Source organism: Rhinoderma darwinii, chromosome 12 (assembly GCF_050947455.1).
Source record: "Rhinoderma darwinii isolate aRhiDar2 chromosome 12, aRhiDar2.hap1, whole genome shotgun sequence".
Lineage (NCBI taxonomy): Eukaryota > Metazoa > Chordata > Amphibia > Anura > Rhinodermatidae > Rhinoderma > Rhinoderma darwinii.
This window is the reverse complement of record NC_134698.1, coordinates 85371284-85393443: the sequence shown is the minus strand read 5'-3', so window position 1 is coordinate 85393443 and position 22160 is coordinate 85371284. Positions and strand designations below refer to the sequence as shown.

Below are 22160 nucleotides of genomic sequence, written 5' to 3'. Positions count from 1 at the left end.
CTCGCTATCTAGATCTGATCAATCCTGCAGCCTTAGCCGGGATGTGACTGGTTTTGAATACTACCAAACTGCACATTGTCAAAAAGTGCCCGGAGGAGCTGTGGTTCTGGTTCTTCCTTATTTGTTACATAAGAACCTCCAGCAATAAGCCAATCACAGAGCGTCTGGCTGCTGAGATCACCAGCGATGAGCGGCAAACTGAGGGAGAACCAATCCTCAAGAGTACAATTCCCTTGCAGCGCCACCATAGGGGAAATGTAGCATTACATGGTGCCCATTGACACCAATGGTCTGTCTGTGTAGTGAATGGAGTTGTTGGCTCTTCCAGAGAGACGCTCTTTGTAGCAGCTCCACACTCCAGCTAAGTGATGGAGGTCCTGAATAGGAGAGACATCCCCCACCCTTTACTGCAAGAATAGAGGATTTGAAAACCTTTTAGCAATATTTTTGTGGGAAAAAAAATTTAGGTGGAGAAAAACGGTTACAAAATATCTTTATATATCCCTCTGTGCGCGCTCAGACAGGCAGAAGAGTGGAGAGGGGACACGTCGCGCACAGGAAAATACATTAAAAGAAAAATAGTTGCACCAAGTTGTTATTCTTGAATGGAAATCTCGCAAAAAAATAAAAATAAAAAATGGCCATGCAGCTCTAAAGAGTACGAGGAGGAGGAGGAGGAGGAGGATTACTTCTTCTGGTCCCCTGATTGCACTTAGTGGGCGCTCATTCATTCATTCAGCTTTTGGGAGATCATCTATAAGAGGCTCCTGATGGAGTTCTCCTGGTAATAGGAGCCGCACTCCAGGGACTGAGGATCTGTCATGTTTGTCCTGACGTGTGCTACTAAAGTCACCAACCAAGGTCCGCAGGGCTGGCGGCGCAACTAGAGGCCTCTGACATTCGCAGAATTGGTGTCACTAGTAACGCTCAATATTTCCTGGGATTAGAGGCTCCTGATCTGTTTACAGAGTAAACATCCATGATGGCCAAATCCCCGGCTGAATAAGAAGAGCCGGGAGAGGCCGATGTGCTGAGAGCAGCAGAACTTGGCAGCCGGGAGACGTTATTACTGGGATAGCCCTTATTCACATGGAGGAGACAGACAAGTGAGACTCTGTATAGCCGGGGGCAGCAGAGCTCCGGGCCGAGACTCACAACATGGCAGGAATCAGGACAGCAGGAGCCGTCATCACCAGGGCCCTGCACATCAGTCTATGACAATGAGGCTCAACTCATACAGAACTGGAAGCATATGGCTTATATTCCTGCCACAGAGCTCATCGCAGCATTAAAGAGGTTCTCCGCCTAAGGCCCAGTTCACACTGAGTTTTTGTTGCCGATTTTCATGCAGAAACGGCGTCGGAATCAAGGCCAAAAAAACACTGAAAATGCCTCCTATTAATTTCAATTAGAGGTGTTTTTTTCCCCCAAGTGGCTTTTAGCTGCTCGTAGGGAAAAAAAAAAAAAGCGTCATGTTCTTTCTTGCCGCGGTTCCGCCTGTGTTTTTTGCCCGCGGTGCTCAATGGCCTTGGGCAAAAAAAACATAAAACCGTGACAAGAAAGTGCAGGCAAGTCAAAATCTGCCTTAAAATTCTTGAAGTTTCTGCCTGCAAAATACTCCATGTGAACAGTACCTAGGGCCTTATGCAGACGAGTGTATTATACGTATGTGTGCTGTCCGTTAAAAAAACAAAACAACAGCACACCGACCTATGCAATTTACTGGGGCTATTCACACGTCCGGGGTTGCATTTCACGCAATGTGTCCGTTGCATGAAACTCTCTGCATGTCCTATTTTAGTCCATTTTGAGGACCACGTCGTCCATTGAGGTCGACGGGTGCGTGAATACCACAGACGACGTGTGGTCCGTGTTTTCCACGCAAAAGTTGCTAAAGAAATGAGAAAAAAAAACAGGAACACTGATGCCACACAGAAAGCACACCGAACTGAAATGCATGAAATACGTTCCATTTTTTGTGGACGCAAAAAAGGACACGTTTGTCTGAATCAGGCCCAGTACTGCAGATGTGTTAGGTCTGGAACATTTGCACCTTCACTATGAAATCTGTTCTCCAGTCATCGGAGCTTCACTGTCCCTGGTTGTTTGCCTGTATTCAGCAGCTAAAAAGCCATCGCTCACATGCAGCTCCCATGACCGCACAGAAATCAATGGGAAAACACAACATTTCTTTTCCTTATTTGATCAAAGGCTTTGTATGGTTTGGAAGGCGAGATTAAAAGAAATTAAAAAAAACGACATAAGACTGTGCAGAGCCCACAGAAGCGCTGCCAGTCGTAGCAGGAGCCACGGGACACATTCCATGACTTGCATGGTCACACACGATGCCAAGTAACCCAATTGGAACTTGCAATGTTTGATGTCGACTGGTACAGTTCTGTGCCAGAGCGACTGACTCATCAGAAAGGGGATTATCAGCCCAGTAAGCAAATACAAGGCCTGATCTTTGACTTGGGGTTACACGGCCGCTCAGTGACAGATCCTGCCTTGTGTAGACTCTACAGCTGCTTCTAGGTGTAACAAGTCTGCCCCCTACATGACTAACATGTTTGAAGATTGGTTTTCACCCATATGCAGAGCTCCCATTCTGAACATCCAGTTACTATTAGGTTTAATGTTATGCCTTGCACTCTAGTCACATTTAGAGCTGCAGTCACAATTCTGCTGTCACATCATGTTTTATACTTCATTCACATCATAAGCTGCATTTATGATTCTATTGTTAACTGGGCTAACAGTGATGCACCTTACAGGTGAGCTCCCCATAATGCACTGCTCTCATTGCCTCATGGGGGAGATGTATATACTCTGGACAATGTACAGAGAAAGCTTTAAACGACATCATCCTCCGCATGTCGCGCAGCAGAGAATGCTCTATAGAGATGCCGAACCTGCAGGGGTTGAGGTGAGATGTGAGGACATAAAAGTCCTAACACCAAGAATGATGGATATTTATATATAACCACTGAAGGATTACAAAGACGATAAAACTTTGCATTTATTTGCTTAAGATTACAATAAATTCAAATTTTTATAACTAAAAAATATCTTACATATATAACATTTCTTTTGATTGCTCTCTTGAGAATAACTTTCAGTTCATAGGACTGGTCATTGTCCTATAGCAGAGCCTCTTAGTCTAGTATTACTGGTCTGTTCTGTCCCTATCTCAGGATCATGGACCTGCGGCCGTCTAGACTCACTAATAAAACATGTTTCTGGATTTACATCCTCAGTACCGGTTTATGTGAATGGTCACCGGGCGATACCACCGTCGCTCCGTAGTTCTATTCACGATGTTGCTCAGCTTTGTACGCCACCGTTTTCCTTTTGCCAGTGCTTTTTTTGTGGGCAGCTTTACCATGTAAAGGACTACAATTCCCATGATTGCTTTCTCCACTCACACACACATTGCCTATATTTACTGCTGTCTGAATGCCTCTCTATTATTAGGTGTAAGGTAGTGCTGTAATTATTCACTGTCTTCTACTGACAGACAGCTCTGCTGTTCTGCTGCTAGATCCTGCACTATCTGATGCCCAGCATGTGAAACATGATGTCTCCATAAACATGGAGGGGGGAGAGCAGGGAGCAGTAGAGATAAGAGGCATGTGATGTGTGACGTCCCGTATGGCACGGAGCAGGAGGAGAGTGTGGCATGCGATATGTGACATATTGCTTTAATTACCTTGTACCGATCCAGAGTTACATGAGGTCTTATACTCTCATTCACATTCAGAGCTTCATTCACAGTTCTGCTCCTTGACTTGGAAACCGGTCACAAGAATGCAAAGAGTACGGCAGACTGTTTTTAGGGCAAAGAGTAGAACTGGAAATGCAGCTCTGGCTAGGACTGGTGCATAAGATATCAGTGCAAGAAAAGTAAAGCCGAGGATTTACAGTAGAAGTTACTGAACTTTAAATTTAAAGTGTGAATTGTTGTTAAAACTGGAGTTATGTTTAATTTGCGGGGTGTTCTCCAAATCGCAGACGGCAATCCTTGAAGCGTGCTGGGTGGTCCAGGCGGATGCACTTGTGGTTCTCTTCCTGAGAGTATCGTAAATGACCTCTTAACATGCAAAGCTCTCTAATACTAATAACCCTGAGCGGTGCAGTTCAGGAGGTAAAAAAAAAAAAAAAAAAAAAGAGATTTATACGTCCCACATCAACGTGGCGGCGGGAGGTGTCAGACGAAGACTACGTTCTTGCGGCATACCTTCTCCACCAGCATAGAGCCGATCGCTGAGATGAGACTTCTTATTGTCCTAAATCAAGAGCACAGCGGCTGCAGAGCTGGATCTTTATTACTCAGCCGCATTATGTGTCTGTCAGGGCGGAGGGCGGCTGCTCCAATAAGACCGGCCGACTGGCAGCTAAAGACAAAGCTTCGCCCTGCAGTTACGTTACCAGAATACACATATCTAGACGAAGGGGAGACCCTCACATAGTGCACCCCAGTAACCCCATGTACAGTCTCAGATCTGACCTCTTCTGGGATGTGGCCCAATTTCATAGTGGTGCCCTATTAACTAGTGTGCCCTTTTACAGCGTAGACCTCATCATATCAGACTATTTGGAGAACGAGGCCATTCTTACAATTTGAATTAAAAATTTGTAGGGTCACTTTATGGCACGGCTGCTGGAACCTACACAACACTCTGACCTAGCGGTGGTGAAGTCTGCAGCGTGTTAATAGTTATAAGTAATATTACATTGCGCCACTGGGTTTGAACCCCGACCCTGGAGAGTGTAAGGCAAACTACTGCCCCAGCTAGGTGTATATAAAAGGTCTTACTGGTATTTAAAGTTGGCCTCTCGAGGTACAAAAAAAATGAAAACACGCAGGTTCAGCACTAGGTTTACATGGGCCTTATGTCGTTCCCCTCATAGAGCAAAATCACTCGTTTTAGCTACAGACCCTGCAGTGCCAGCCACAATGTTGGTGAACCGCTCCTTCACGGTAGCAGTTATATCGCCTTAAAGTGCCAGTCACTGTACTACCTACTGATGTCTCCCCAGTTTACCCTGCGTGTCAATGTCCCACTGTCCTGTGCCCCCAAACTACCAGCGGTGTTTTCACTCATGGACCTCAGGCCTCGCTCATAGCAACTGAAGATTCTTATATTTCTTACACAATTTTAATTTGTTGCTCTCGTGAGGTCACTGCCACGTCATGTGGACTAATACTGCAGCATTTATCATGGGACTACACGGAGGAAAAACAAGAGTAACTGTGTGAACCATGAATCTAAATCCACTGCACAGAAAGCAGCAGAAATCAGCAGATCTCCACATCTGCAGGGATGAGATTACACATATATTTTACCTAAGGCGGTTTGTTACAGTGTGAGCAGATACACCGAAAATTCAGCTACCTCATCCCCTGGCCAAGATTCACTCAGCCATAAAGTGCAGGTGATTGATTATCCAAAGTGTCCCCTGTGCTTTATTGTTCACAAACCACTGGTCCCCTTATTGCATTATCCATACTGTGATCGGAACGCCTGGCCGTGCAGAAAAAACGCAGAAAATGATCCTCACATATCAAAAGTGACAGGTAGTGTAGATTGTGCATCCTCCCTGAGCCGCCGCACACCTCACACCCACCCCGTGATATACGCCAAATAAAGACAGACCTTGAGGTGCAGAAATACTGAATCCATAAATCACTGACACCGGCTCCATATATATCTGCCAACACGTTAATTACAATGTACGCTGCCATCTAAGCACAACTTTACAGCATTAACCCCTTTATGTCAAGGAAAGAGGGAGAGGGTGATGTGCGCCATGGACAAGAACATCTACCTGCAGAATAATGCGAATACTCGGCTATTCACTTGTCTTTTGTGCTCAGGCTCCAGTGGATTATATTCGGTCACTAAAGGAGTGCACAATAATACAAAGTAAGCGACGAGCAGAAGAGCAGCAACGTGAGATTATAACCGGAGGAGCCGACTTGATCTCTTATTTATATGATGGCAATATAGCCTACAGCACGGGACATACTGGGGAGACACATGGGGTCGGACCCCTCTGATTTTTTCCAACACATGCAATTGTTTTGATGACAGTGGGTGGGATTTCAGAGACGAACTCGGTGCAACACAATCATCAAGTATCAGACATTACATTGTGTTAAGCCGGCTCCAGCAGCCTCCGAATGTAAACATGAATGCCCCACTCACTGACAGCAAGCAGAGATGTGGAAAATGATGAAGAATTAAAATTGAAAGTCTACTAGAAAGTGGGGATTTTTTCATTTTGCAAGGATTAATCTTCATTTTCGAGAATTCTTGATGAGCCCTTTAAAACAGGAGACTCCCTGCAGAAGTGACTGCCTCAATATAGACAGAAGGTCACAAATGATCAATCCTGCCTCCCCCAAAACAGTAACAAAAACGGTAATCAAGTACATACATATTCTGCATCCAAAAAACATTGGTGGCACCTGCTGTACTCAGCCCCTGTAATTACAGTTCTGTCTGGGCTGCTGCACTACACGGGTTAAACACTCATCCTCCGACTGCTGCAAATTCACAGCCAGCGTCCGTAGGTACAAAAAAATATGCAGAGGTTTTTACCTTAACATGTGGAGAGCTGGGAATCCGCCCGTCTGTCTCTTTCAGACCAGAGCACTGGTGCATTATTTTATGTTCTGCGTCCGTCCATGTCTCTCAGCTACCTGTGACCTGAAAACTTACATCCTGGTTGTTGCCAAGGAGAAGACGGAGATGCTATGAAGGGTGAGGTGAGGTCAGGAGCATCGGAGTCCAAGAAAGGAAAAAGAAAAAGTAACATCAAAAGAGTGAGCAACAGGTTACTGTAACTAGAAGAGCAGCCAGAGGACAGCTCGAAACCCCAGCTGATCGACAGGGAGGGAATGAGAGGCCACCTACTGCTGCGGAGACACTGCTGGCACTTAGTTACATCACTAAATAGCCACCGACTGGCTGCAAACGACACCAGAACCTGACGTTCTCCAATGCAGAATAACCGAGTTATTGCCGCAAACCTGGAGCCTCCCAGCGAAGGCGTTCGATCAGACGTTATAAAGAATTACATTCACTTACATGTTTGTTTCTGCAAATGATGTGCAAGAGAAAACCACACATGGTTTATCTCAGTGTTTTACCTATTTATGCCGCTAAGAAGTTTCCTCTATCATCATGTGGTTTCAGCTGCCATGCTGGTCGATCTACATAAGGCAGTGGCCACAGGGGGCGCTCTTCCACCGGAGATACCTACATTTAGAGCTCATACTAGTGGTCATATAGGATTATACCAGGTGGTGGGTATGCCCAGGTCATAACAAGAATGCGCTGAGCTATGGTGGAGGGCAGCACTCCAGTATAAGAAGCCATCTCTGTGACTGGGCACGCACCCCCACCACCACCACTAAACTGAGGCTGAGCTCTGGAGAATCCATGGACTGCCTCAGTGGCAGAGATCACAGGAGGACACATAGGGAACATCAGGCCAGACACTCAAGAGGTCTTTTTTTTGTTCCCCCCACCCAAAGTTTACAAACTCTCAGCACGTTCCGTCCCCAGCCTACAAACATGGGACACTGCTGGGAGATTTGGTTTACTGAATCATCTCAGAAACCGCAGCTCTCTCCAGAAAAGGACGCCGTTAACCTTTTCCTCACCAGAAACCCTGGCAATAAGCTCTAGCAGTGTGAAGCGGGCCCCTTCAGGCACTCAATTGGTTCAGTTTGACGGCCCTCTGAGATTACAGGGATCAGATGTACTTACAATGTTTAATGCAAGACAGACATGCCCTGGCATTGAGGTCTTCTGGGCCGTGCCCTTCCCAAAATCTAAACACCCCAGCAGCGTCCAAAAAACGTCTCATTACTGCAGTGGAAAACAGAACAGGAGGGTGTAGCGAGGGAGAAAAATTGAGAACGAACATTGTTAATGAGTTTAAGAATTTCCAATGTAACCAGCTGGGAAGCGGAGAGACGGCAAATTGTAGTTTGCCATGAACAGATTTCATAACGCCCCAGGGATAGGATTTCAAATCATTGGATTCTATATATCCCCACAACCTCGCGCCCATTAAAATTCTGAAATCGCAAACCTCATCCGACGGGTTTAACAATTTGACAGCGGAAAATACAAAATATTTGCTGAAGTTTTGACCCCTATCCCTTCAGGTACTTCATCCCTTTCCCTAGGCTTCTACTCAGCAGGGGACACTATAGCAGCAGAGGTAAAGGAGATTATTGTATGCAGGACGGGGTCTTGCTGTGCAAAGCAGAGAATTAAAGACCCACAAACCTCTCCTGGGAAATGACCATGGCATTGTCCGGTGATGGCGAGAGCCGCTGTGTATGACTGGGAGACACACAGGAATAAATCCTCTTGGGAATTTCACAAATCATCGGCCCCTTCAGTCCATCCAGTGTTGGAAATTAAATTAAGTAACCAAACCCCTGAGCGTATTGTCCAGATTTATAAGATTTGGATGCAACAAGAGACGCATAGAATTAAGAATTTGGTGTTTTTATTCATTTGACAATTTTAGGCTGCAGCTGACGTGAATTCAGGGTTGGTCCAGCTGGCCATGAACGTGAGATTTCTTTCAGCAGATTTCATCCCACCTGATCCTAGTATAAGAACCATGATAAACGGCACCAGTGTAGTCTGCAGAACGCTTATCCTGCTCAGTCACAGGTCTAACACAAAGCTGGAAAAATAAACTATCCAAACATTGTGACATATCGACATATGGCCCAAACATGTGCCAAGTGAGTGCCAGGTAAATATCCATACACTTTTGCTCCCTGTTGTCAGCATGATCAGACCGGGAGATACTGACTGTAGGACAGGTGAATACAATGTATTGTCCTCAGTTATCAGCATTTCCAGACTGAGGAGATGTGGACTGTATTCTACAATAGGATGAGGAAATACAGAAATCTCCCTGCCCACATGATCACTTCTACGGAGAACAGTCTGTCATCCAGTCCAGCGGCGGAGAAGGCCCGGAGAGGCGCAGTGGTCACATCACAATGCGTGTTCTGGAAATACAATGAGCAGATGTTCTCCTGGCTGCAGTCCTCGCATTGTTGGTTTCATTTTATCTTGGCCTGGCTGATCTCCTGCTAATAGCTGCAGATGGCTTGTAACCAGGGAATCTGGTGCTGGGATGTGGAACAGATTCCAGTTCGTAATATAAACACTAAACATGGACCCTATTTCTGTAGCGCAGAGCAGCCAATCTCACCAAGGGCTCCATTAGTAATAGTCCATATTAATTTGCTCATCATAAAGTCTCAGGAACTTTCCCACACTGTATGAAAGTAACCCGAGACAATTAATGTGACTTCTTAATAAAAGTAGGGCATTAGGACATTAGCGCTCGGACCCTCCCAGCAGCCCTGACATAAGAGGGGTCCTGCATTCATCCCTAAGACACGGCAGTCACATGCTGTCCAGAAAGCCCGTCACTGGAGCCTTTGTGAGACAGTAAACACCTCCGTCAGCGGTGACATCACGCTTACAGATAGGCATTGAATCTCCAAACTCCCCACCGAGCACCGGTGCTCGACACAAGTGAGGCCAAACTGGGAGGGGGGGGGTGACTACGAAACTGTAGAAACTGCAGGATGTTCACACGGAGAGAAAGAAAAGCCTGCGCTCTATAGGGACATTTTACTCCTCTAGGAAACGTATGTTGGTAAGATTAAACAGCAAAGTTGTCACCCAGCTTTCCAGAATGCTGAAGGTTGTATAAATCTCCATTGTGTATCAGACTTCTCTGTAGATCTGGCATTCCATTCATGAACCAGGTGGCTCAGGATGAGCAAAGCTACAGCTTGTTTTTACCACAGATTGAGAAAAGGCAGTAATATTTTAGACATAAAACCGGTGATTGTCATGAGTGACCATGCTGGATATGTGGCTGCAGATTATAATTAAGTGTCTGTCTGTGGCTCCAGATTTAGCTGAATAATCCACTAACTGCCCAAATAAAGAGCTCCTGAGAGAGGATGAGCCGCACATCACATGGAGGGGAGCGCGGGCCGAGATCAATCCATACAACTTCTCCAGGATCTCGCTCCCTCATTAGCACATTATTTTTTTAGGTTTTCTTTATTCAGCTGATCTGCTTTTTCATTACACAGACTCCCCGGGGAAGAAAATAAATGGACTGCTACGAGGCCACATTTGCTGCATTGGCTGGATAATGTGTTATAATTACAGGATCTGACATGTTTTACAGCCAGTGCCTTATTGTCGAGCGCCGGATCACTCACAGGAACAGAGAACACGAGATACAGGAACAGAGCAAATCACAATATATTCACATTGCTGTGACCTTCGAAGGGAGGAAACGCAAGTCTGTGTAACCACCAACAATAGGCTATCCTCAGAGTGAGAACGGCCTCTAAGAAGACCTTCTATGATCTGCCTTACCTTCCGTGCTCACATCCCAGCTGTCTAGAAGTAAGAGACTGGGCAAGATATTGACTTATGCCTCTGTGTGAAGGCAAGAAATGAAAAAAATAAAAACAGCCTATGCATTCACTAGAGAGCAGCGGTGACATCACTGAGAATGCAGCCTATCCATTCACTAGAGAGCAGCAGTACATTACTGAGAATGCAGCCTATCCATTCACTAGAGAGCAGAGGTGACATCACTGAGAATGCAGCCTATCCATTCACTAGAGAGCTGCGGTGACATCACTGAGAATGCAGCCTATCCATTCACTAGAGAGCAGCGGTGACATCACTGAGAATGCAGCCTATCCATTCACTAGAGAGCAGCAGTACATTACTGAGAATGCAGCCTATCCATTCACTAGAGAGCAGCGTTGACATCACTGAGAATGCAGCCTATCCATTCACTAGAGAGCTGCGGTGACATCACTGAGACTGCAGCCTATCCATTCACTAGAGAGCAGCGGTGACATCACTGAGAATGCAGCCTATCCATTCACTAGAGAGCTGCGGTGACATCACTGAGACTGCAGCCTATCCATTCACTAGAGAGCAGCGGTGACATCACTGAGAATGCAGCCTATCCATTCACTAGAGAGCAGCGGTGACATCACTGAGAATGCAGCCTATCCATTCACTAGAGAGCTGCGGTGACATCACTGAGAATGCAGCCTATCCATTCACTAGAGAGCAGCGTTGACATCACTTGAGCTTGGAAGGTTAGTGATGAAGATTCCGGATGGCAGCATTGCACTAAGGTACTATTCCACGGCCCGACATGTATAGGGAGGAGCGCTCGTTACTCCGATCGCTCGTCCACATACATTTTCATCATGTCGGCAGCGCATCTCCCTGATTACACTCCAAGATGTGCTGCCGACAACAATAATCTAGAATTCTGCATAAAATAGCAGATCAGCCGATGAACGAGCGTTTGCTCGTTCATCGTCTGATAGTTGCCCTTATTACACAGGGCAATGAATAGGAACGACCATTCATAGGAACGCTTGTTTGCCCGAACATTGGCCCGTGTAATAGGGCCTTTACACTATTGCATTACAGAACATATGAGATGAAATCTCCAGCCTTATCAACCACACAATGCATGAATATCATCAGAGTGTCTCCAGATAATTTGCTCTGTTTCTAATTAACTCTGTGCTCTCCCCGATTGTTCTCTTTGCCATAAGTGTATAATAGTATTTACGATATTCTTGAAAGCCCAGCATTAAAAATGTTAGAGGGAAAAAAAATAAGAAAATTAATAATTGTATTTCTGCTCACGAAGCAATATCTGGGGGTCGGACTCTATCAGCAGCCACATGTTCCACATACATCATACGCCAGAAAATCTGCTGATGCAGAACAGTTCATCTCTCCAACACTCAGAGCGTCACGATAAAGGGATACAGAGGATGACTGTGAGCTTCCAGGCCAAGCAACTCAAATGACCCGTTCACCCAAAGCAGTGACAGGAGCATTGTACAAAGTATAGCAGATTCTCAAACCGAATACTACCGGCTTTAAGAGCGACCCCTACCTTTCTTGTCCCTGTGAGCCTCCTCCAGTTGTTGCTCCAGTTTGCTGATCTGTTGACGCTGCTCCTCTTTCTCAGTTTCTTTTTTCAGTTTGTGCTCCTTCAGCTGCTCCTGACACTGTTGGTGATGACTGCGCAGCTTCCTCTCCCGTTCTTCTCGCTCCTTCATCTCTTCACACAACCAATGAAGCTTTGTCTAAGGAAAATGAGACCCACAATAAGAATTCATACATGTCTTTTCCTCACATGATGATGGTCTAAGCCAAAGCAATTAGAGCCCCTGTCACCTATGAAACCCATTATACAAATGTCATAGAATTATTCTACATATACAGTGGGGCCACTGTGTACATACATCACTTATCCTGTACTGATCCTGAGTTATATCCTGTATTATACTCCAGAGCTGCACTCACTATTCTGCTGGTGGAGTCACTGTGTACATACATTACATTACTTATCCTGTACTGATCCTGAGTTACATCCTGTATTATACTCCAGAGCTGCACTCACTATTCTGCTGGTGGAGTCACTGTGTACATACATTACATTACTTATCCTGTACTGATCCGGAGTTATATCCTGTATTATACTCCAGAGCTGCACTCACTATTCTGCTGGTGGAGTCACTGTGTACATACATCACTTATCCTGTACCGAGCCTGAGTTACATCCTGTATTATACTCCAGAGCTGCACTCACTATTCTGCTGGTGGAGTCACTGTATACATACATGACATTACTTATCCTGTACTGATCCTGAGTTACATCCGGTATTATACTCCAGAGCTGCACTCACTATTCTGCTGGTGGAGTCACTGTACATATTGTAAGGGGATTAGGTAGTGGGACAGTCGTCTCCTGGCGTAGACGGGCAATCGGTATCAAACACGCCAGTAAATTACAGTCCGCACAGCAAAGATGTGGTACTACTGGCCTCAGACATTTTTATTTACAGATTGTACATGGATAAAAAGAAAACAAATAAAAGAAAACTCTCCGCCTGTCCGGCACTAACTATACAATCAGGTATCCTAACTAATACAGTGCAGGCCTAATGCCTGGCACCATAAGCCATGCAGACCAGACAACCGGTTATGAATGCAGTCTGTTTGCTCTCACAAGCTCCTCTCCCAAGGCTGAGAGAGAGTGTGACTGAACTGCAGCCTTTTTAAAGGGCTATCACACCTGACCCCTGATTAATAGCTAGACAGCCCAAGACCAGGACTGTGTGGATAGAGTGGGGACCCCCCATCTCTCCCCACTCCAACAACCAGGCCCTTTTCCAGGTTTTAGATAAAACCTATTGAAGAGGGAGAACCACATTCTCTGCCGATTTTAGTCCCTGGTTGTTTTCAGATAGTAGAAGACAGAAATCTTGGGGAAATATAGACCCCCATCCACAACCTCTCCACATGGTCTGTAACAATACATTACATTACTTATCCTGTACTGATCCGGAGTTATATCCTGTATTATACTCCAGAGCTGCACTCACTATTCTGCTGGTGGAGTCACTGTGTACATACATTACATTACTTATCCTGTACTGATCCTGAGTTACATCCTGTATTATACCCCAGAGCTGCACTCACTATTCTGCTGGTGGAGTCACTGTGTACATACATTATTTATCCTGTACTGATCCTGAGTTATATCCTGTATTATACTCCAGAGCTGCACTCACTATTCTGCTGGTGGGGTCACTGTGTACATACATTACTTATCCTGTACTGATCCTGAGTTATATCCTGTATTATACTCCAGAGCTGCACTCACTATTCTGCTGGTGGAGTCACTGTGTACATACATTACATTACTTATCCTGTACTGATCCTGAGTTACATCCTGTATTATACTCCAGAGCTGCACTCACTATTCTGCTGGTGGAGTCACTGTGTACATACATTACATTACTTATACTGTACTGATCCTGAGTTACATCCTGTATTATACTCCAGAGCTGCACTCGCTATTCTGCTGGTGTCACGGTGTACATACAGTACATTACTTATCCTGTACTGATCCTGAGTTATATCCTGTATTATACTCCAGAGCTGCACTTACTATTCTGCTAGTGGAGTCACTGTGTACATACATTACTTATACTGTACTGATCCTGAGTTACATCCTGTATTATACTCCAGAGCTGCACTCGCTATTCTGCTGGTGTCCCGGTGTACATACATTACATTACTTATCCTGTACTGATCCTGAGTTATATCCTGTATTATACTCCAGAGCTGCACTCACTATTCTGCTGGTGGAGTCACTGTGTACATACATTACATTACTTATACTGTACTGATCCTGAGTTACATCCTGTATTATACTTCAGAGCTGCACTCGCTATTCTGCTGGTGTCCCGGTGTACATACATTACATTACTTATCCTGTACTGATCCTGAGTTATATCCTGTATTATACTCCAGAGCTGCACTCACTATTCTGCTGGTGGAGTCACTGTGTACATACATTACATTACTTATCCTGTACTGATCCTGAGTTATATCCTGTATTATACTCCAGACCTGCACTCACTATTCTGCTGGTGGAGTCACTGTGTACATACATTACTTATCCTGTACTGATCCTGAGTTACATCCAGTATTATACTCCAGAGCTGCACTCACTATTCTGCTGGTGGAGTCACTGTGTACATATATTACTTATCCTGTTACCGCATGTATTTTGATAAAGAGCTGTCAACCCACTGACACCCCAAACCTTGGCTGTATCACCTGCCCCACATCTATACTGTAAATGTCTGTATCCACCACATATATATTTATTTGCTAATAACAGATCTGGCATGTCACTGCCATCCTCAACTATGACTGACTGGTCAATCTATAGTCTGCTTCGCCACTTCACCTCCTCTGAACGGTTAGCCGCATCTATCATTTTTCCAATTACCAAATACGATCATGCCATACACAATACAGCGGTAAAATTCACTACATTGCTGGCAGCTGCAAGGAGCTTCTCCTGCACAAATCATTCCATTTTCGCTTCTCCCTGCAAAATCCTGATTTTTGGAAGGACTCGTGAGATGAATGCACGGAACCGCTGCTGCCAGGTGACCACATTCCAGAATTATAATGGGGGAGGGGTGAATATTTGCCTGCAGGTGTCCCTGGCTACAGCACAGCACGCACATCTGTACTCCTGGACAATGGCCACCTGGCCTCAAGTAGTACAATTATTTCTAATATTCAGGCACAGAGGCCACAGAAGACTGCCAAGAGCACAACGTTCTTTTATACATTAGTGTGTCTGCATGTTAAAAAACTGAAGAGGTCAGTGTGCCCCGAGGTCTGCATATTATCAAAAGGTGGTGGGAGGTCATTGAATATGCATAGCATCTCTGTATTATGAGGAGGGGAGGTCTGGGGTTGTAGTCTGTGTATTAGGAGGATGGGGAGGTCTGGGGCTGATGTCTGTATTAGGAGGAGGGGAGGTCTGGGGCTGATGTCTGTGTATTAGGAGGAGGGGAGGTCTGGGGCTGATGTCTGTGTTAGGAGGAGGGGAGGTCTGGGGCTGATGTCTGTGTTAGGAGGAGGGGAGGTCTGGGGTTGATGTCTGTGTATTAGGAGGTCTGGGGCTGATGTCTGTGTTAGGAGGATGGGGAGGTCTGGGGCTGATGTCTGTATTAGGAGGATGGGGAGGTCTGGGGCTGATGTCTGTGTATTAGGAGGATGGGGAGGTCTGGGGCTGATGTCTGTATTAGGAGGGGAGGTCTGGGGCTGATGTCTGTGTATTAGGAGGTCTGGGGCTGATGTCTGTGTATTAGGAGGATGGGGAGGTCTGGGGCTGATGTCTGTGTATTAGGAGGATGGGGAGGTCTGGGGCTGATGTCTGTATTAGGAGGGGAGGTCTGGGGCTGATGTCTGTGTATTAGGAGGATGGGGAGGTCTGGGGCTGATGTCTGTATTAGGAGGATGGGGAGGTCTGGGGCTGATGTCTGTATTAGGAGGATGGGGAGGTCTGGGGCTGATGTCTGTATTAGGAGGATGGGGAGGTCTGGGGCTGATGTCTGTGTATTAGGAGGAGGGGAGGTCTGGGGCTGATGTCTGTGTATTAGGAGGATGGGGAGGTCTGGGGCTGATGTCTGTATTAGGAGGATGGGGAGGTCTGGGGCTGATGTCTGTGTATTAGGAGGATGGGGAGGTCTGGGGCTGATGTCTGTGTATTAGGAGGAGGGGAGGTCTGGGGCTGATGTCTGTGTATTAGGAGGAGGGGAGGTCTGGGGCTGATGTCTGTGTATTAGGAGGATGGGGAGGTCTGGGGCTGATGTCTGTATTAGGAGGAGGGGAGGTCTGGGGCTGATGTCTGTGTATTAGGAGGAGGGGAGGTCTGGGGCTGATGTCTGTGTTAGGAGGAGGGGAGGTCTGGGGCTGATGTCTGTGTTAGGAGGAGGGGAGGTCTGGGGTTGATGTCTGTGTATTAGGAGGTCTGGGGCTGATGTCTGTGTTAGGAGGATGGGGAGGTCTGGGGCTGATGTCTGTATTAGGAGGATGGGGAGGTCTGGGGCTGATGTCTGTGTATTAGGAGGATGGGGAGGTCTGGGGCTGATGTCTGTATTAGGAGGGGAGGTCTGGGGCTGATGTCTGTGTATTAGGAGGTCTGGGGCTGATGTCTGTGTATTAGGAGGATGGGGAGGTCTGGGGCTGATGTCTGTGTATTAGGAGGATGGGGAGGTCTGGGGCTGATGTCTGTATTAGGAGGGGAGGTCTGGGGCTGATGTCTGTGTATTAGGAGGATGGGGAGGTCTGGGGCTGATGTCTGTATTAGGAGGATGGGGAGGTCTGGGGCTGATGTCTGTATTAGGAGGATGGGGAGGTCTGGGGCTGATGTCTGTGTATTAGGAGGAGGGGAGGTCTGGGGCTGATGTCTGTGTATTAGGAGGATGGGGAGGTCTGGGGCTGATGTCTGTATTAGGAGGATGGGGAGGTCTGGGGCTGATGTCTGTGTATTAGGAGGTCTGGGGCTGATGTCTGTGTATTAGCGGGTATGTGTATTCGGCTGCTATCACAGTGCATTTACAGTGTTCGGCGAGGGTATACGTTTGGAGAATTTCACATAGGCATACAATGGCCTCTATTGCCTATAGACTTCCATGTTGAAAGAAACCAAAAAACGTATACCGCACGGTCTACGGTTCTTGTATGAAATAAGGCAGTAGAGCACTTTTAGACACAGCAGAAAGAAGGTATAGCGACATATACCAGGGGTGATGGGGACACTCTTTCGGCCTGTTGGTTGTGGATTCCTCTGAATTCTGCATCGGGAGCTTCGCTGGTGTGAAAGTCTAAGACTAATTATCAGTGAATCTAGTGGTTAAATGTTACGGCAACTCAACACAAACATTGAGAATCCTGCTGGAGATCAGGTTTGGGCTGGAAAGATTTGTTTGTACAGTGCAGCATAAGACTGTACAGTATGTCCTGTGTGCAAGAACAATAATGGCAAGTACACTCAGATAATCCTAAAAATAAGGGACTATCATAGAGAGGGCCGGGCGGGAGGGGAGAGCAGAGATTATTTGTGTGATCTTGTCCAGCTGCTGCAGTCTGTGTGGCCGACCCTGCGCACAGCTGCTCGCTCCAGGCAGATGCAACTCAGAGCAGGGACATTTCCCCATCATATCCAGGGAGACTTTATTAAGAGGAAGAGACATTCCAGTGCAGCTACAGAGGCCTCACGCTGCCGGCATGCACACATTACTATTCTGGCCTAAGATACAGAGAGCAGAGGAGGTGAACGCTCTGCACAGAAGCCACACAGCCTTACCTTAGTCTCCGCTAGCCAGTAGTGGGGGTCGTCCGTCAGGTGTGCAGCGCCGGACACAGGCTAAAATAGAGAACATGGTTTTAGTGACAATTTTAAGAATGAGCAGGAAGCAGTGAGATGCGCTTGGCTGGGATCGTATTGTATGATTGGATTTGCTGACGATCTCATGTGTATGGGAGTAGCCCAAATGTTCGGACTTCAACATGACAGAATGCTCGTTTGCTCCGGTCACAGGATCCAAAGTGTCTGGGGACGGCTTATCCTCCTCCCTATGTAAACACGTTTGATCGTCTGATCTGAGCGTTCATGTTTATAGGGGAGAGCTAATAATGTGTATGAGATGAGGGGTTACAGGTGACATAAGGAGCAGCAGTGGAAGGACCTCATTGCAGACAGGAGTCATCGTCAAAGGGGTAATCTGGTTTTATGTAAGTTTTATTATTGTAGAATCAGAATTTTGGAAACTTTCTAATAGACTTTGTGTAAAGGGGGTTTTACGCTGGACGATTATCGGGCAGATAATTGGTTCACATAACGCTCGTTGCCGATAATTGTCCTGTGTAAACAGCGCAGCGATCATCAGATGAACGAGCAAATGCCGGATCATCTGCCGGTCGGATCGTTTTAAAAAAGTGAAATATTCTGGTTGTCGGCAGCGCATCTTGGTGTGTAAACAGGAGACGCGCTGCCGACATGATAATGTGTGAGGACGAGGGATCAGAGTAACGAGCGCCCCTCCCCATCCATAACTCCGTGTGACAGGAGCAAACGAGCGCCGATCAATGATGTCTCATTGATCAGCGCTTGCTGCACCGCCCCATAAAGAGGCTCTGTCACCACATTATAAGTTCCCTATATTGTACATGATGTGATCGGCGCTGTAATGTAGGTTACAGCAGTGTTTTTTTATTTGGAAAAACGATCATTTTTGACAGAGTTATGACCTATATTAGCTTTATGCTAATTACTTTCTTAATGTACAACTCGGCGTGTTTTACTATATGACCAAGTGGGTGTTGTGGAAAGAAGTGTATGATGCTGACCAATCAGTGACCAATCAGCGTCATACACTTCTCTGCATTCATTTACTCAGCACATAGTGATCTTATTACATCGTTATGTGCAGCCGCATAAACACACTATAACGTTACTCAAGTGTCCTGACAGTGAATAGACATTACCTCCGGCCAGGACGTGATGTCTATTCACAATCCTGACACTTCTGTAGCGTCTGTGTGATATTTACAGCAAGGCAAGCGTAATCTCGTTTTAAATGACAGGTTACATCGTAATCTCGCGAGATTACGTTTGCCTTGCTGTAAATATCACACAGACGCTACAGAAGTGTCAGGATTGTGAATAGACATCACGTCCTGGCTGGAGGTAATGTCTATTCACGGTCAGGACACTTGAGTAACGCTATAGTGTGTTTATGCGGCTGCAGATAACGATGTAATAAGATCACTATGTGCTGAGTAAATGAATGCGGAGAAGTGTATGACGCTGATTGGTCACTGATTGGTCAGCGTCATATACTTCTCTCCACAACGCCCACTTGGTCAAAAAGTAAAATACGCCCAGTTGTCCGTGTTATACTGTCTGCTGAGCACTCTATCTAATCCTATCACTGTGCAGTCGCTCGGAAAATGGCGGCACACAGTCTAGGAGGTTTGAAGATTCAACCACCTCCTTCTCCTGGCACTAGCCAGAAGAAGGGAGGGGGGGATTGTGTGAGGCCACTAGAGCGAGTGTGTCCACCCCAAATTTGCAGCATAAATCAATGAGGTTGCTTTACCACATTGACCATGCTGCAATTTTGGGAACTGCTCCCTCTAGTGGCCAGCACATGGAAATGTTATAAATTAGAATCTAATTTATAATATTTCCTGACTTGTGAAAAAATTTAAAAAATTAAAACAATGTGTAATGACTTAAATAATAATTGTTAAACAAAAAAAAAATAAATGAATAATTCTAGCGACACATTCCCTTTAAGAAACTCATTAGCATAAAGATAATATAGGTCATAACTCCGTCAAAAATGATCGTTTTTCTAAATAAAAAAACACTGCTGTTCTCTACATTACAGCGCCGATCACATCATGTACAATATAGGCCACTTATAATGTGGTGACCGAGCCTGTTTAAGCATACCTAACCTTTCAGAATAATCTTTTCAGCTTTATCTCTAATTCTCAGTTTTCTAGTGGGGCGGACCCTAGCTGCGATCATGTCTTCTATAAACTGCACACATAGGGAACAGAACATCCTGCTCCACCATCTCTCTGTAGCGCACCCATAGAAGCAGCCTGGAGGGGATTATACAGCAGTAATGAGCAGTGTAGCTGAGAATCCAGCAATGTGGCGAGATATAAATCTCAATATGAGCAGCTGCACGTCTGTGTGTGTCTGTGTTCCCTCTCACTCTGCTCCTCCTTCCCCTCTCCATATACTTGTATAGGCAGCATGTCTGTGTCCTCTGGCTCTGCTTCCTCCCCCTCCCCATAGACTTCTATGTGCAGCCTGTCTGTGTCGTGTCTTACTCTGTTCTCTCCTCCTACTCCCCTCTCTTTAGGCTTCTATTGGCAGTCTGTAAAGAGACACCCCCACTTCCTGCAGTCCGTATACTCTGCTCTGTAACTAGAAACGGATGTTGCTTTACAACAGGGTGTGGACAGCAGATAACAGGAAGTGGCACCTAGTGGCAGTAACTTCACACAGAATTTGCATGGATGATACAAAATAAATTTTTCAACAGTACGTAAATTACAAAGTTCATGTACAATTAGATTAAAATAAATTGTTTGAAAGGTGTTTGGATTGCAGTTCTGGTGAATGGGACGTTTCTGCAATCCCAGGCACAGTCGCTACGGCACACATTGAAGATGCTTTGGCGTCGCGACCCCTTCAGTCAGCTGATCGGAGGGGTTGTTGGTAGTCGGATCCCCACCGATAGACCAATCAATCAATCAATCAATCTAAAATACCCGGAGAACCCCTTTAAGGGTGCAGCTTTTTATTATATTAATAGCCCTATTTGGGGTACTTTTAATGTATTGTATTACTTTTATACATTTTTGGATGGGGAGATTAAAAAACAAAACAGCATGCCCCCCTAATTGTTTTTTGCATTTTGTTTTTACAGAGTTAATTGTGCGGTATAAAAATAGATGTATTTTATTAATTTGCTTGTGTTCCGCCGCATTTCAAGATTTTTTTTTTCTGTCGACTGAGCTGTATGAGGGTTTGTTATTTTTTTTTATTCGGGGAAAATCCCCCAAAAATTTTGTTTTCTTTTACAGCGTGCACCATGCAAAATAAAAAAACACAAGTCGATTGTTCAAGTTGCGGCGATTCCATTTATGTATAGCTTTTTTTTTTTTAGTTTTTTTTTTAAATAATCTTCACTGATAATTTTTTGTTACAATTTTTTTTAGTCCCACTACTTCTGTATTGCAGTGTATTATGCCTTTCAGTGTTACACTGCCTCTGTCAGGGCATAATAGGTTCACATCCATGGCTCACCTGGGGGCCTTTGTTAAGCCCCCTCCTGCCATGGCACCGTAGGAGCACTAGCGGGCGTACAGAGTGAGTCCCTACCTCTGTAAAACCACTGAAGAGGCAGTTGCTAGTGTCCGTGGCATCTAGGGGGTTAAACGGCCCGGATTGGTGTTCAGTCAGATCCTGGCCATTACAGGTGACACCTGCTACAGATCGAACAGTTTCAAGTCCTGAGCTCGCTCCATCCCCACACTGTACATGTATGGCACTGTGAACAACCTCCCACCAGTGTTGTAAACGTACGGTGCATGAAGGGGTTAAATAGTTGTGCACCTGTTATGATGGCGATTAGTTTAGATAAAAACAAATAAAGGTTTCCATTTACTGACACCAAGCAGATATCTTTAAAATGGGGGGGGGGGGGGGATTGAAAATATTAAAGACTTGCAGGAAAAAAAGGGGTTGGATGAGATTACAAATAGCGCCGAGTCTGTCCATGAGTCTGGTGTTTACTTAAAGTGGGTGAAACGCAATTCCAGACACAACCATAAACAGGAGGGGCGCAGTTTTGGGGGAACCCTTCCTTCTAAACTTATAGAACTAGTGTGTATATATATATCCTGGACTGACAGGAGGCAGAATGGTTAATAATGAGGGTTTACTTTAAACTTCTCCATGGAGTTTCTGGACAGGATTTGACAGGCAGAGTTGATTTCAGTCTCTATGGCACTTAGGATAGTTTCTTGCTCGGTCTCTAGAGAATTCAGCTTCTCCTTAAGGTTTTGATTGGCGTCTACCAGTTTCTTCAGTTGCTGATCCTGTAAGGGGAGACCTGTCCATTAGAATGACCATTAAAA

General features: G+C 45.6%; 1 protein-coding gene across 1 annotated transcript in view; it reads right to left on the bottom strand.

Annotated features, from left to right (window-relative positions):
• CEP128 (centrosomal protein 128) overlaps positions 1-22160 on the bottom strand; it is a 134824-nt gene that overhangs the window by 55048 nt on the left and 57616 nt on the right. Inside the window, exons 17-19 of the mRNA XM_075844463.1 lie at positions 21966-22121; positions 17803-17862; positions 12013-12205 (exon numbers count right to left, since the gene is read on the bottom strand). Of these exons, the coding sequence (XP_075700578.1) occupies positions 12013-12205; positions 17803-17862; positions 21966-22121 (409 nt within the window). The remainder of the gene's footprint in view (positions 1-12012; positions 12206-17802; positions 17863-21965; positions 22122-22160) is intronic.